The following is a 14,428-nucleotide window of genomic DNA, read 5'->3' as shown; positions in this document are numbered from 1 at the left end:
AAGACTGGAACCAAGGGCAGAAAGACTGAAACCAGCGCAAGTTTTTGTAGTCAGTACTGTTTCAACTCTGAACTTTTATCAGAGCTAGTAGAAATAATCCAATTGATTTGAGTGGCTGGTCATTCAAACTTCCTATTTCAAGGTCTGGAGGTGATTCACCAGTCAAAATGGAGGTATTTGGAGAGATGTTGAAGAAGCAGCAAGGAGTCTGGATAAGCAGCTTCGAGTCACTCATATATTCATTCAACAGATACTTTTGAGATCCTATTATATGCCAAGCACTCTTCTAGGCATAAGAATATAATAAAACATGTGCCATCCCTACTTTCATGGAGCTTACATTCCAGTCTTTAGAGACAAACAAATAAAACTAATATACAATAAAATGTTAGGTACTAATGAATTCCTAAAACAGCTTGGTGGCTGTTTTCCCCAGAGTGGTCGGGGGAGGCCTCTTTGATAAGGTGACATTTGGGCAGACATTTGAATGAAGTAAGGGGCCCACCCAGGCCAAAGTCTTGAAGAATATTCCAGGCAGAGGCAACATCAAGGGCGAGTGCCCTCAGGTGGGAGTCAGCTCGGAAGCAGAGAGGGTGGGGCGGCAAGAGGTGAGGTCAGACAGGTAGCCAAGAACCAGATCATGAGCGTCCCGGGATGTCGTTGTAAGGACTTTGGTCTTTTTCTGAGATGGACCCAGTAGAGGTTTTGAACAGAGACATAACAAGATCTGACTCGCATTTGTAAAAGCCCAACTCTGACTGCTACAGGGAGGCAGGGAGCCCAGGTGGAGGCTATTGCAACATCCAGGCAAGAGAAGACGGTGGCTGGAAGAGGGCTCAAGACAGTCTCTAACTGACTTCGCCCTGCCGCTGCTCAGGCCTCTATCAGCATTAACACTTTGCTTTCCTCAGCTCCTCCAGGAGAAAGATGAGATGCTGCAGGAGCTAGAGAAGGACCTGGCGCAGGTTAAGAACACCCTCGTAAAAAAGGAGATGGAGTTGGAGAAGCAGCAATGCATGACAAGAGAACTCGAAGTTGCCATCCAGGAGGAGAGACGGGATAAGTGCAAGGCCGAGTATGGGCACCTGGGAGCTGAGATCAAGAAGCTGAAGGACTGTCTCGAAGATGCCAAACAGCAGCACAGGCTGGCTGGTGAGGCCCCCGGGCAAGCACTGTCCCCACACACTCCAACCCATGGGGCCAGAGCAGCCCCCTCCTTTCCCCAAATGGCTGTGTCCCTCTCCCTCACCGCTTTCTCACTCCGATCTCCTCATGATCTCATCTCATCTCACAGCAGTTAGGACCGCCCTCTAAGCTCCTTCCTTCACCCCAACCTTACCTTTTCTCTGAAGCCCCCATCACACAGCAGGTGCTCGGGTTGGGAAGGCAGACCACTGCTCTCACACGCCCACCGTTTTCTCTGCAGCCTCAGCTGAAGGTCCTCTCCTTTCCTCACCACGGAGAGCACAGGGCTCTGTACCTTGCTTCTTTGTACCACATTCCTCTCCACCTTCTCTGGGACCTTTGTCACACCATTCATTTCTTCCTTCCCTGGTTTTTAACACTCTCCTTTTTTGGTCTACACACACATTTGCTTGCAGTGTGGGTTGTGTCCTTGCTCCTTTGCCCAAAGTGCTTTCTCAGAAGTCACCAGTAACTTCTTGCCTTGGAAATGGGGTTGCCTTTGAGTGATAAAAATGTCCTGGAATTAGATGTTGATGGTTGCACAACTTTGTGAGGCTACTAGAAACCACTGTACTGTACACTTTAAAAGGATAAATTTTATGTTATGTGAGTGATGTATCAATTTGGGGGAAAAAAAGAAGGTCCAAAGCACGTCTTCCTTCCTCGCCCTCCTCTAACTCTCTGGGTGTCCACACTGTTGGTCCCCCGCACCTCAACGGTTGTTTATTAGCTTTGGAGACACAACAGTTCCCTTGTTCTTCCATAAATCTCACCACTGTTTCCTCTTTTTCCTCCTGCCCTGACAGTGGTCACCCATCTCTAAGATTCTGCCCTCTCCTCTCCTCTCTACACTCATTCCTTGGTGAGCGCCTCTGCTCCTTGTAGCTGCATTTCTCTGCAGGTGACTCCAATGCCTAGAGCCCCAGCCCTGACTTGGCACCTGGTCAGTCTTGTCTTTAGAGACTAGCTCCACCTGACCAACCCACCTTCCCCACTAACCCAACATTCCCAAAGCTGAACCTACTCTCTTCCCTATTAAAAAAAATCCTCCTCCCTTCTTCCGGGTGTATAATTATCTCCGTAGTGACACCATCTTTCTTCCAGTATCCCAGGCTTAAAAAAACGGAGAGAAAAGTGATATTTAAGTAGAAATGGTAGGAGAAACTACCGGAAGTGGGGAGATATTTGGTGTAGAGAAACCCCAGTAAGCACCTTACTCCTTCATACCCAGTGGAGGCAAGGACGTGGGCTAAAAGGATATTGTCAGAAGTCTTTCTCCATTCTAATCCATTCCAATTTTCCTAAAGCACTCTTTCCTTTATGGCAGGTCCCTACTCAAGAACCCACTAAATCATGTCTAAACATTTCTCTCAGGCTTTCAGAGAAAGCCTCCAAAACCCCCTCTAGTCCATCCACTTCCTCAATTCTGTCTCTCACCATTCCTTCCCACTTTCGTTTCCAGTTAAGCTGATATCTTCCCATCATCTTCCCACATGCCCTCCCCATTCCCTTCACTGTGCCCCCCACCCCGAGAATTCCCTTTCTTCTCCTTCTTCTAAGGCCCAGCTCAGCCTCTGTTCCTCCATAAGTCCATCTCCAACTGTACTTCCCCGCTTTGGTCCTCCTTCCTGAGTTCACAGTCAGTGTGAGTTTAACATTACTGTGTTCTCTATGTCAGCTCCCTCACTAGACTCTAAACTCTATGAGGGTCAGGATTTGTCTTCAATGACAGGATGAGTCGCAGAAGAGATACCAAGCAATTTCAACCAATTTATTTAATTTTATTCAAGAAGGAGTTCACGGCTGGTGGGTAGTTGAAGACAGATAATTCATCAGAGCTCCTTAGGAGTGATAATGAGATAGAGAGAGATGAGGACAGATTGGAAATTGAAGTAAGTCACAGAATGAAGGAACAGACTTTTGTTTTTTTTGGCTACATTGGGTCTTCGTTGCTTCACACAGGCTTTCTCTGGTTGCAGTGAGCAGGGGCTTCTCTTCATTGTGGTGTGCAGGCTTCTCATTGCAGTGGCTTCTCGTTGTGGAGCACGGACTCTAGGTGCACAGCCTTCAGTAGGTTGTGGCACATGGGCTCAGTAGTTGTGGCATGCAGGCTCAGTAGTTGTGGCTCGCAGGCTCTAGAGCTCGGGCTCAGTAGTTGTGGCACACGGGCTTAGTTGCTCCACAGCATGTGGGATCTTCCCAGGCTCAAACCCGTGTCCCCTACATTGGCAGGCAGATTCTTAACCACTGCACCACCAGGGAAGCCCCAAGGAACAGACTTTTTAACTGGTCTCATTTGAGAGTCTGATCTTCACACATACTCCCTTCACACATGGACATGCCCCGGGCTATCTCCTGTCTTCTGCAGCTCAGCAAGCAGCCCAATATAAAGAAGAAGCCATTCTGGCAAAGGGTAACCTGGAGGATTGCCATAGGAAACTGCAAAGCTGCATTTGCCTGGAGAAGCAGAAGGCAGAGACCATCCAGGAGCTCCGGAGAGAACTTCAGAAGCTGCAGAAGGATTCCCTAATGGCAGAGGAGGAACTCGCGCCCAGCAGGTACCACAGGTTCCCCTTCAGACAGAGTCTCTGTCCCTCGTAAGCCAGTTGGGACCCTGTGGGATGCTGCCCAGGAGTTGGGTAGCAAGCCCCGGGCAGCCAGCCCACAGTCCACCGACGTGGACCCTGAAGTCCATCCACCTGTTTTTGCCATTTTGCTTTAGGAAACGGATAGAGGAGCTGACATCAGAATTATCTGAGTTCTCCAGAAAGCTTGAAATTTCAGAGAAGGAAAAGAGGCAGCTTCAGAAGACAGTGACTGAGCAGGATGTAAAACTGAATGACCTGCTAGATCGTATAAATCACATTCAACACCAGGTGTGGAGGGCAAGTAGGCAGCCAGCTCAAGCATTTGCTCTGTTTCAGATTAAATGCATTGCTCTTGGGAATTCCCTGGCTGTCCAGTGGTTAGGACTCCGAGCTCTCACTGCAAAGGGTCTGGGTCAATCCCTGGTCGGGAAACTAAGATCCCACAAGCTGAGCGGTGTGGCCAAAAAAAAAAAAAAAATTGCATTGCTCTTTATTTGGGAAGATGCCACCACCAATCCATTGCAAACTACTTGTCCAGAATTTGTTTTAGAATGCTAAGCCAGCCAGGCAGCTCCAGTTCCCACAACCAATAATAAGCATTTTCAGGGGCCAAGCTTAAAAACAGTCAAACGACAATATTATTTCTTTTTCTAGGACTCAAAAGCTATCCTCTCAGTTGATTTAAAGTTTTTTAACTTTGAATTATTCCTTTTGTGCTTTTCTAAGATTTTTAAAAATTTATTCAGAGTATTTTATGTGGAAAGACTTGGTAAGTAAGTGGGACCTGGATCTATAAATAAAATAAGTTGGTATTTCTAATTGAACAAAGAAAAACTGTTGCTGAACCTAAGAGGAAACTTTTTTATTAAACACGCTAAATAACCAAGGAGTTGTCCTCATTTTTTTTTTTTTTTTTTTTTGCGGTACATGGGCCTCTCACTGTTGTGGCCTCTCCCGTTGCAGAGCACAGGCTCCGGACGCCACAGGCTCAGCGGCCATGGCTCACGGGCCCAGCCGCTCCACGGCATGTGGGATGTGGGATCTTCCCGGACCGGGGCACGAACCCGTGTCCCCTGCATCGGCAGGCGGACTCTCAACCACTGTACCACCAGGGAAGCCCTGTCCTCATATTTATTTCAGCCATCCCTGTGCACAGTTGTCTGGGCTGGGGGTTTTCTCCGCAAAAATATGGTGCCTGACTTGCAGCCCCGTGTTTGTTTTCTCAGAACAGGAAGCAAGCCTCCTCCAAATGCAGTCTAGAAGAACAGCTTCAGGAGGAAACCAGGTTGCTGGAGGAGAAAAAGGAGCAGCTGAAAAAGAGTAAAGAGCAGGAGAAGCTACTGCAGCAAGAGCTCGAGATATTCCGACAGGAAGGAAAAAAGAAAGAAAAGATGGTGAGGAGAATCTGGGAAGCCTTGGGATTAAGAATCCAAGGCCAGACCTGAGCCCAGCTGGGCCTGGTGGGATACAGAGGCTGAGGGTGCTCAGACTTCAGGAGAGAAGGGAGGGAGGGTGAGAAAGACAAGTGAGGAGGGCAGAGAAGGCCTGAGATACATGGGGTGCAAGGTGGAGCTGTGTGTGAGGGCAGAAGGAGGGGCTTCTGCAGGAGTCTAAGATAACACCTCCATCTGGGCTTTGTTTCCTTAATTGGGGAGCAGTCAAAGGAGAATTTGAGAAAGTTGGAGGAGGAAAATGATAATCTCAAATCACAGTTAAAGCAATGTTCTGCGCAACTGGATTCCTCTCTCTGCAAACAAAACAGCACCCAGCAAATCAACCAGGAGCTGACTCGTAAGGTGAGTAGACAGAAACCCCAAGGGGGTGAGAAATTTGAACCCTATGACCCTTGACCTGAAGTTGGCACCTAGCTCTCCTCCATCACAGAAATGCCACTAACTGCCCAGCCCATGTACATTCTGGGGCACCGGAGCCCCCACTTCCCTCCTGAAGTGTCACCCACTTGCTGGCCAAGAAGTATTTCTTCCACATGTAGAAGGTCTTATTTAATATCTGGTGGAGCCCCAAACCATCTGGGCTTTGGCATCAAGGCTTCCAGAGTTGCATTTTAGACCAGAGTTGAGTGAGCCCATTGTTCGGGGCTATTTGCTAGGGAACACTTCCAAAAATAGTCCCAAAGCACAAAAATGGGATGAAAGGGGACATGGTTATATTTCATTACACGAATAAAGACAAAAGGAGTAAATGGCATCTAATGTACGTGAGGCACTGTGCTCACATTCAGTCATCATTTACTGACCGTCTACTTAAGTCCTTGGCATGCCTTCCATCTGCTGGTTTACAGAGGAGAGAAAGGCTGAGGCTCAGACTGACTAATTGGTAAGTGATGGGATGGAGCAATATTTGAACTTGGATCATCTGGCTCTGCCACCTGACCTCTTTCCCTTCATCCTGAATGGCAATACTTGCCCCAAATGAGCCCATTCCATATTTCTGGACAAGAAAAAAATACAGCATCTTGATTAGGTAGTCTCTTGAATTATAAATGAGAGACCAAGCAGCTCTGAGTCCTTCATAATAAAGAGTTCATCTTAAAATACTATGACCATTCTAAGTGTACGAATAGCACTACGCAATAGAACTCTCTGTGATGATGGAAAAGTTCTAGATTAGAGTTACCTGATACTATATGCACTAGCCACATATGGCTATTGACTGCTCGAAATATGGCTTAGTATGACTAAGGAACTGAATTTATAAGTTTAATTTTAGTTTTATTGAAATGTAAATAGTCTCATGTGGCTAGTGGCTGCCATATTAAACAGCAGAGGTCTGAGGCACTGATGTTTCTGGAGTTTTGTCACTCAGAGATATAAATCTCTCCTCTAGTGGGATCCAGAGTTGAGGCCTGAATCACTCAAATCCCCAAGGAACTGCTTTCAATATAAGGAATACTGCCTAAGTATTTAATATAGGCCTGTTATCACATTTGCCAAAAGAAAGGGAGTTATGTAAATGTGCAACTAGAAGCACTAATTTCAGAATTCCTTTGATGGGAATCCAGAGGCTGGAGGAGTTTATGTGTGTGTAAGCATGTTCAATTTTTTAAAAGCATGCCCCACATATAACAGGCTTTTTGAATCAATGGAAACAGCCATTAGAAAGAGGCTTAGTTTTGCATTCTAAACTGCATTTCCTTTCATCGGTAGTCCATATTTCAATTTTAAACACACTCTGTCGGAACTATATGTCCAATTCATCCCTAGTATTGCCCAATGCACTATTTCATTCAGTCCAAATAAATCATTTAGTATATTTAGTGAGCACCTATTATATGCCATGCTCTGAGCTACAGGTAGTGGGGATACAGCGATGAAGAAAGCACACACAGTCCTGCTTTCATGGTGCATCAAGTCTAGTGGATTATGTCAGGAGTTGAGGCATAATGCATACCACTGAAATGTTGCATCATATTTCCTAACCTAGAATTGGATTCCAGGTTAACACTAATCCTAACCGTAACCCTAACCTTGAGACAGTTAACTATTAACAGAAACCATCCAGTTACAAATGTAGGACCCATGCTTGGCTGGCACACGTCAAAGGCTGCGGAGTCTGTGAAAGGGACTTTTCGTGTATTTAACACATCATGGCCCAGTACTTCCAGTACTCCTTGTATTGGGAAGACATGCTATCTAGAAAGGAAGTGTGGGAGAGGGGTGCAGAAGAACCTGGAAAGGCAGCTCTTCCTCTTCCAACAGTGAGGGGAAGTGGGCATTATCACAGTCTGCTGGGCAGGTAGTTAGTGCAGGGAGGAGAGAGCCCTGTGCCTGTCCATCTGTGGACACAGAGGATGCCTCCACGGCCATGAACCTTGACAGTTATGTTCCCCCTCCCTAAAGATAATCCTTCAGAAGGAGACCATGGCGAGTCTGCAGATTCAGCTGGACAAGGCTGCGGCGAAAGAGAAGCAATACCTCCAGACCACGGTCAGTAAAGATGTCTATGAGGAGGTATGCCGGAAGTCAGCCTCCTGCCAAGACGACCTAACACAGGCCCTGGATAAGGTGGGCTACACCCTCTCATCTCCGGGGCTGTTTAATATCCAAGTTATCCCAGCAGCATGAAAGGTGAAGGAGTCAATTTCCTGCATAACTGGCTGTCACCAAGGCCATCTGCAAACCCTTGCATTGGCTGGGATGTCTGTCCAGAGAAGGCCTGCTTCTCCCTAGTGAGGCTTTGGGGAAGAGGGGGATAGAGGCCAAATCTAACAAGTCTTTCTGCCCATGGGTGACCCAGGGGCAAGGTTTTCCCAAGACCTGGATTTTTCAGGGAAATTCATGCCGCATCCCTGTGCTAATCATGCCTGGCTGATGAGCTCATAGAGTTGGAAAGAGAGGAAACGGGAGAGGGGCAGGGGAGATGCAGAAGACTGACCGTTGTCACTTCTCACCCCTCCCTGGGACTCTAGGCGAGGTGACCAGGACCAGGTGTGTCTGTGCCACCCTGGGCAGAAGAGAGTAGGGGCTGTGGGACTGGTGGAACCCTTCTCCATTCAGGACTCAGCACAGAGGCCCAAGCGCAATGACAGCCGTTCTCCCCCCAACCCTTTGTCTTTACCAAAGCTCAGTCATTCGACCTCAGAGACAAAGAGTCTTCACCAAATTCTGACACAGGCCCAAGACAGGAAGATTCAGCTGGAAGAGGAAGTCATTGCTTACGAGGAGAGGATGAAAAAGCTGAATGTGGAGTTAAAAAAACTGCAGGGCTTCCAGCAGCAGAGTGAGCTAGAGGTGAGGAGCGGCCAGGGGCCCCGGCTGCCGTCCTGCCCAGGGCCCCAAGGCCTCTTCTTGCCCCACAGCTGTGTACTTCGCACTGAGCCGGTCCCTTCGGCTAACAGGTGCCCTCCCTTTTGCTGGGCTCTGGGAGCTTCAAGAAGGCGGCAACTATCAGAGCAGGGGCGCCCTCTGCTGGCCGCTGGAAATAAAACACTCCCTCATGAACCTCCCAGAGAAAGCTCCCTCCCGCCTTGTCGTGGGTCCTCCAGGGTCAGGGTGGCAAGCTGGGGTCTCCCTCCTCACTGTGCGCTACCGAGCAGGTGCAGGCCTTCGACAAAAAGCTGGAGGACATGAGCAACCAGGTGCTGCAGTGGCAGAAGCAGCACCAAAGGGACCTCGAGGTGCTGGCCGCTAAAGAGGAGCAGCTCAGGGCGTTCCGGGAGGAAATGCGCGCCCTGAAAGAGAGCCTCCTCGCGGACGGGACGGAGGTGGGCACTCCTCAACTCCCAGCCGCTTCCTCCCACTGCCCCAGAACATCCCACGACCGCCTGCGTGACAGACACCCTTTGGTGGGGGTGGGGGTGCCTGGGAGCAAGGAAAGGACACCCCCTCTATTCAGTACAAAGCGGAGTCTGGGTGTTCCAGGCCCACAACGGCTGTCTCGACCCAACCATCTTCCCGTGACTTTGTTGATAGAGATATTGAACAGAGCAAAGGTCCCAATCCAGAGGAGAGAGAATGCCATCTCCATGTCAGGTACACCAGCAGCCCCGACTTAGATAATCCACGGCTCAGTCACCCTCCAGAGCCCCTCCTGACACTTTCAATTACCCTGCAGTAGAATCGGCTAAGAGCTCTTTGTGCACGTCCAGCTCTCTGAGCAGTGAAGTTTGTAGCAGGAGGCTCCCGGATATCCTTGGGGTGGCCACAGGGCCTTTGCCCAAATTAGAAAAAAAGTCCTCCCTTTCCACCAGATATTTTTTCTTTCATCTGTTTTTAAAAAGGCTTAATGTATTGCTGTTTTAGAATAGGTCACTTTGCTACCTTTGGCCTGAAAATCATTATTATAAATGTACAAACCTACTTTGTCTCTACTATAAGTGGTGTCTGCTCACAGATGTCACCTTTGTGATAATTCACTGCTGGAGGTGGAGGCCTGCAATGGCAATTCCAACTCTGGCCTCAGGGTTGGACAGCAGAGTCAATGTTTCTTCTCCCAGGAAGAGAGGAGACCTGATCTGGGAGAAGGGAGGTGACAGGCCTGTGCTCCCACCCCCTTACTATCTCATTTACTTCTTGTACCGAAGTCCTGTTGCCTGTCCCAGCTGTCTGCGCCTAAAGACACCTGCAGGCTGCACCGAGAGAACGATCAGATTATGTCCAGCATGGAGCAATGGGCAAAAGAGCAGAAGTAAGTGCGGAAGAAAACAGTAAGGCAGGCTTCCAAGGGCTGGAATCACACCTGTGCCAGAGAATAGTGTCATACACACACACACAGCCCTCCAGGGAAACTGATCCAGTCTCAGCCCACACCCAGATGCTGGGAATAAGATGAAGGGGCCGCAACCCTTCAGGCGGGTTCAGAAAGCCCCGCCCACTTGGAAATGGAGCAGCTTCCAGACGGAAGGGATGCTCCTGTGGGTCAGATTTCCTCTTCCCAGCCTGGTGTCGGGCTTCACTGCCTGGATCCCCTGAACTCACTTGGGATCACAGTGATTTTGCTTGGGAGTGTAGAGGGTCCTCTTAATTGCCAGCTGCTAGGAGGGCTCTAGCTCCGGGGACGGGGGGATGAGCGGGGGGTCTGGGCCCCGAAGAGGCCTCGCCAAGAACACCCAATGTCCTTTTCAGCCAGCTCATGCTCTTACCCACAGGGGTCTGGGGAACTCTTTTCTTCCGTGAATTTTATTACAGGATCGCCAATGAGAAACTAGGAAACAAACTCCGTGAACAGGTCAAATATATCACCAAGCTGACTGGTGAAAAGGAGTAAGTCATCCCACGCCCCCCTGGCTGGAGCTTGGGCCCCAGGGAGAGGAGTCAGCCAGGAACCAGGGCTGGCTTTTTCACTGGATATGTGGAGAAAGACCCCAAGTCCCAAATCTGCATCCATGTGACCTTGGGCAATACCACTTGACCTCTTTGGGCCTTAGTCCCCTCACCAACAATAAAAAAAGGGGTTAATCATCTCTATGTCCCTCTCCACTGTCACCTTCCACAGTTCTCAGAAGTCAGAATGCTGAGAAGGAAACAGGAACTGAAAAGCAGACTGTATTAGTTAGGGTAGTGGCTAAGCTGTGGTAACGGAGAGCTCTCCAAACAAAGGGACATAGAACATAGAAGGAACACCTCTATGAGGTGAGCAGTCAAGGTTGGTGGGGTCCTTCTGTCCCATGTGGTCATTTGGGTCCATCTACTTGCAGCCTTGGTTCACCCTCATGGTCAAAGCTGGGTCAGCATAGAGTGTGGTACGGGAGGAGTGTTGGAAGTTTGGGAACAGAGGCAAAAGTATGGATGTCTAAAACTGAGATTTCAGAGGTGGCATAGTAACAGGTAATGACAAGTTCCAGGGCAGTGTTTCCCAACCTTTTGTCAGGGAACACTTAGAAAATGAACACCTTTGTTTGACACACTGAGAGGGTCTTGGATGGGGTTGCTTATGGTAAAGGTGACCAACCAGCAGCTGTGCCAAACCCTGCTCCAAGGGCTGAGGTATCGTAGCACACCTGGGACCCATTCATGCAGCCCCAGTTAGAAAGCTGTGTCCTGAGCTTGGACCATAGGAAAGCGTCTGGGTTGAAGGAGAAGAAAAGATCACTGGAATAAGGAGGTCAAGGAACTGAAGGGCCAGGGCTTGGATGAAAAGTACAGGATGCTGAAAGCATCAGGGATGCTGACAGGAGTGGACCAGAGAGAGTGGCAGAGAGCCAGGGAATGAGGGCATTCGAGGACCCTACCTCCAGGCCCAGTGGCACAAGGAGCATGGCAACAACATGAAGAGCTACAAGGGAAGGGGTGTCTTCACTGCCAGCCAGATTTATACAGAGCAAGAGGGCAGAGAATACGCCCAGAGAAGCAGTTGAGGATGAATTCTCTACTTGATTTCCTCTAGAAAATATCATAAAATATTTCACTAGGACAGAAACACTTTCTGAAAGGATTTAACTAAAGGAGAAATTGTCAGAATCTGAAGGTAGCCGGGCACCAGGCTTTTTCTTATATTGTGCCAAGTTCTGGCAAGTTTTTTGGGTTTTTTGTTTGTTTGTCTCACAAAGAACTCATTCTTGAGTTTGCTTGACCCTATTTGAAGGAACACCATCTTTTAGTCATAATAACAAGAGCTCAACTAATATTTATTGCTTACTCATGAGGAGCACTGTTCCAAGTGCTTTACATGTGTTAACTTATTTAATCTTCATAATACCTCACACGTTCAGTGCACGTATAATCCCCATTTAAGGATGAAGAAAGGGAGAAACTCAGGCTACATAATTTTCCCATGGTCTCTTGACCAGTAAGTGGCAGAGTCAGAATCCCAACTTGGGAAGCCTGGTTCCAGAGCCCACTGTCACTCACTTCTCTCAACACTGGTTTGGAGAAATAAGGCTGTTAGTATTAACAGTTGCCATTTATTGAGCCACAGGAGGTATGCTCAGTTACCTTTCCCCTCACCTACACTGGAGGTGCCATTTCTTCCATAAAATGGGGACAAGTAACTTGCCCAAGCTCTCGACAGAGCTGGGATCCCCTGTGTTCTCAACCTTTCAGCAAAGGGAGGCAAAAGAACTTGGGCTTTGGCATCAGAACTGGATGTGAGTGTTTCCTAGGCCTGGCTGTGAGAAACTGAGGACATGTGATCAGAGTTGTTCTGGCTCTTTGAATCCAATTTCTATCATTTGTCAAACTGGATTTTTATATGAACCCCAGAAGGCAGATCAGACTCAATGGTCCCCATCTAACAGATAAGAAAACTAGCCCAGAGCTGACATGACACAGTGGGTCAGGAGTGCTGATTCTGGGTCCACCCCAACCCCAGGCCAGGGCTTCTTCCTGGGGATGCACATAGGCCTCCATTTCCACAGAACATGCGTGAGAGCACGAGCTCTGGAAGGAACTGGGCGTCCACGGAACTGGAACAGACCAAACACCCACCTGTCCTTCCCTCTCCTTCCCCAGCCACCTCCACAATGTAATGGTCCATCTGCAAAAGGAAAACAAGAAACTAAAGAATGAAATAGAGGAGAAGAAGCTGAAAGCTGGGCCCTCAAGGGTATGTACCAAAGCCCTATGGCCAAGCAAAACAGACCCCACATCAAGGGGGAAAGTGTATGGCACCTTGGACTGGAGGGGGATAACCCAAGATGTGAGCCAAAGAATGGACATCACCAAGTCTGTCGGGATGCCCCACTGCTCAGGTATGTCCACCATGCGGCTTTTGCTACTTACTATGGTGCTGTCTTTCTTAGTCCATTGGGTCAAAAAAGAAAAAAAAACGTATTTTGAAGAGATCACTGGATTGGAAATTCAAATAGGGGAAAAAAACAAATCTTTTGCTTAGCTATTCTGGACCAGAGATCATTGTTTTCTCCTCTGTAAAGGGGGAGGCAAATGAATTAAGGCTCATCCTGATTTAAGAATCTTTGATGTTACCCAAGTGCCTCCTATCTCAGACCTATCCCTTCCCCTGACCCAGTCCCTTTTGGGAGGTGTGAGGATAAGAAGGGAACAGGCAGAATAGGCATTTTTCTCCTCTAACGTGTTTTGGAAGCCTCACAAGAATGCCCTGGTCTCCTGTTCGGCCTGAGTCCAAGGCTACCTTTTCTGCCACCTGTAGACTCCATGGTACCCCCAAGGTAAGAAGTCACCTGCAACAGAGCTGCCTGGCCACGAGACTAGTCCTTGAGAAATCACTTCATTAATTTCTCCTCAAATCAAGATTGTCATTTCCTCCCTGTTCCCTCAGGTTCCTCATATTGCTAGAATCAGCGCCTTGCCCTGAGCATCATTTCCATGCATGTTTTTCAGAGGACAGTGAGTTCCTATTCCTCTCTTGACTTGGATCAGCTCTAACCGGAATATGTCAAGGTCCAAGCCTATTCTGCAAGATGCTAACGTTTTATTGAGTTTTGTCTACTTCCTGCGGCAGAGTGAGCCTTGGAACCCTACTACCATCTCCAGGCCCAAACTCTAAAATAAAGACATGAGCACAGCAGCCTCAGTGAGCTCGTGGTGTCTTGCAGACAATTCTGCCCCCTCAGGTCCCCAGCAATGTGTTCATCCCTATTTTCCCTAAATTCTAAAACATATAGTTCTCTTTGACATACATAGGGGAGCTGTAATTCCCAAAGCAAGCTTCTGGATTATCTGGATTCGTTTTTAAACCAACAAGAGATAATTAGTTCCTTTTTTATTCCTTCCATCTCTGTCTGGAATTTAAGAAGAAAAAGAAATATCTAAAAACCTCCGAAAGGAAAGTAATCCTGAGACCCAAAAGAGAGGAAGAGAAATAAATGATGCATTTTCCAAAGGCAGGAGGGAGAGATAGCCATCTGCTTTCTCCCTGGCTGCCATATTCCTTCTTTTAACAATTTTATTTTTCTCCCCAGCCAGCTCAGTACAAGAAAAATTCCATTATAACAAACTCCAAGGACAGCTAAACTATTTTATTGTGGCTGGATTTTGTTAAACTAAGTACATGTCTAGAATTTCTATTTCTAGTCTATAGAAAATTGAAATAGCTAAAGGTAAAGTAAGAGAAAGAAATGAAAGGGCTTGCATTTCTGGAAGAAGGGAAAGGAAAAGTGAAGGAAGAAACCCACTAGTTGATAGCAATTCTTAAATATCTTGCCTCCCTCCCCAGCCAAACAAAAGCCAAGAAAATTTTCTGCTAATAGCAGCAATGTGTTATATAGGATGCCCCTG

The 14,428-nt window shown here is 47.9% G+C and overlaps 1 protein-coding gene across 1 annotated transcript in view; it reads left to right on the top strand.

The window, feature by feature from the left end:
* PMFBP1 (polyamine modulated factor 1 binding protein 1) overlaps positions 1–13,760 on the top strand; it is a 42,535-nt gene extending 28,775 nt beyond the window's left edge. Inside the window, exons 10-21 of the mRNA XM_049703554.1 lie at positions 912–1,152; positions 3,554–3,743; positions 3,908–4,061; positions 5,000–5,167; positions 5,432–5,569; positions 7,634–7,798; positions 8,357–8,524; positions 8,830–8,997; positions 9,817–9,920; positions 10,421–10,495; positions 12,683–12,921; positions 13,532–13,760. Of these exons, the coding sequence (XP_049559511.1) occupies positions 912–1,152; positions 3,554–3,743; positions 3,908–4,061; positions 5,000–5,167; positions 5,432–5,569; positions 7,634–7,798; positions 8,357–8,524; positions 8,830–8,997; positions 9,817–9,920; positions 10,421–10,495; positions 12,683–12,921; positions 13,532–13,560 (1,839 nt within the window). The 3' untranslated portion in view covers positions 13,561–13,760. The remainder of the gene's footprint in view (positions 1–911; positions 1,153–3,553; positions 3,744–3,907; positions 4,062–4,999; positions 5,168–5,431; positions 5,570–7,633; positions 7,799–8,356; positions 8,525–8,829; positions 8,998–9,816; positions 9,921–10,420; positions 10,496–12,682; positions 12,922–13,531) is intronic.
* Positions 13,761–14,428: the final 668 nt, after the last annotated feature.

Source organism: Orcinus orca, chromosome 20 (genome assembly GCF_937001465.1).
Source record: "Orcinus orca chromosome 20, mOrcOrc1.1, whole genome shotgun sequence".
NCBI lineage: Eukaryota > Metazoa > Chordata > Mammalia > Artiodactyla > Delphinidae > Orcinus > Orcinus orca.
The sequence above is the reverse complement of the archived record's forward strand: the minus strand, read 5'-3'. Positions and strand labels throughout refer to the sequence as shown.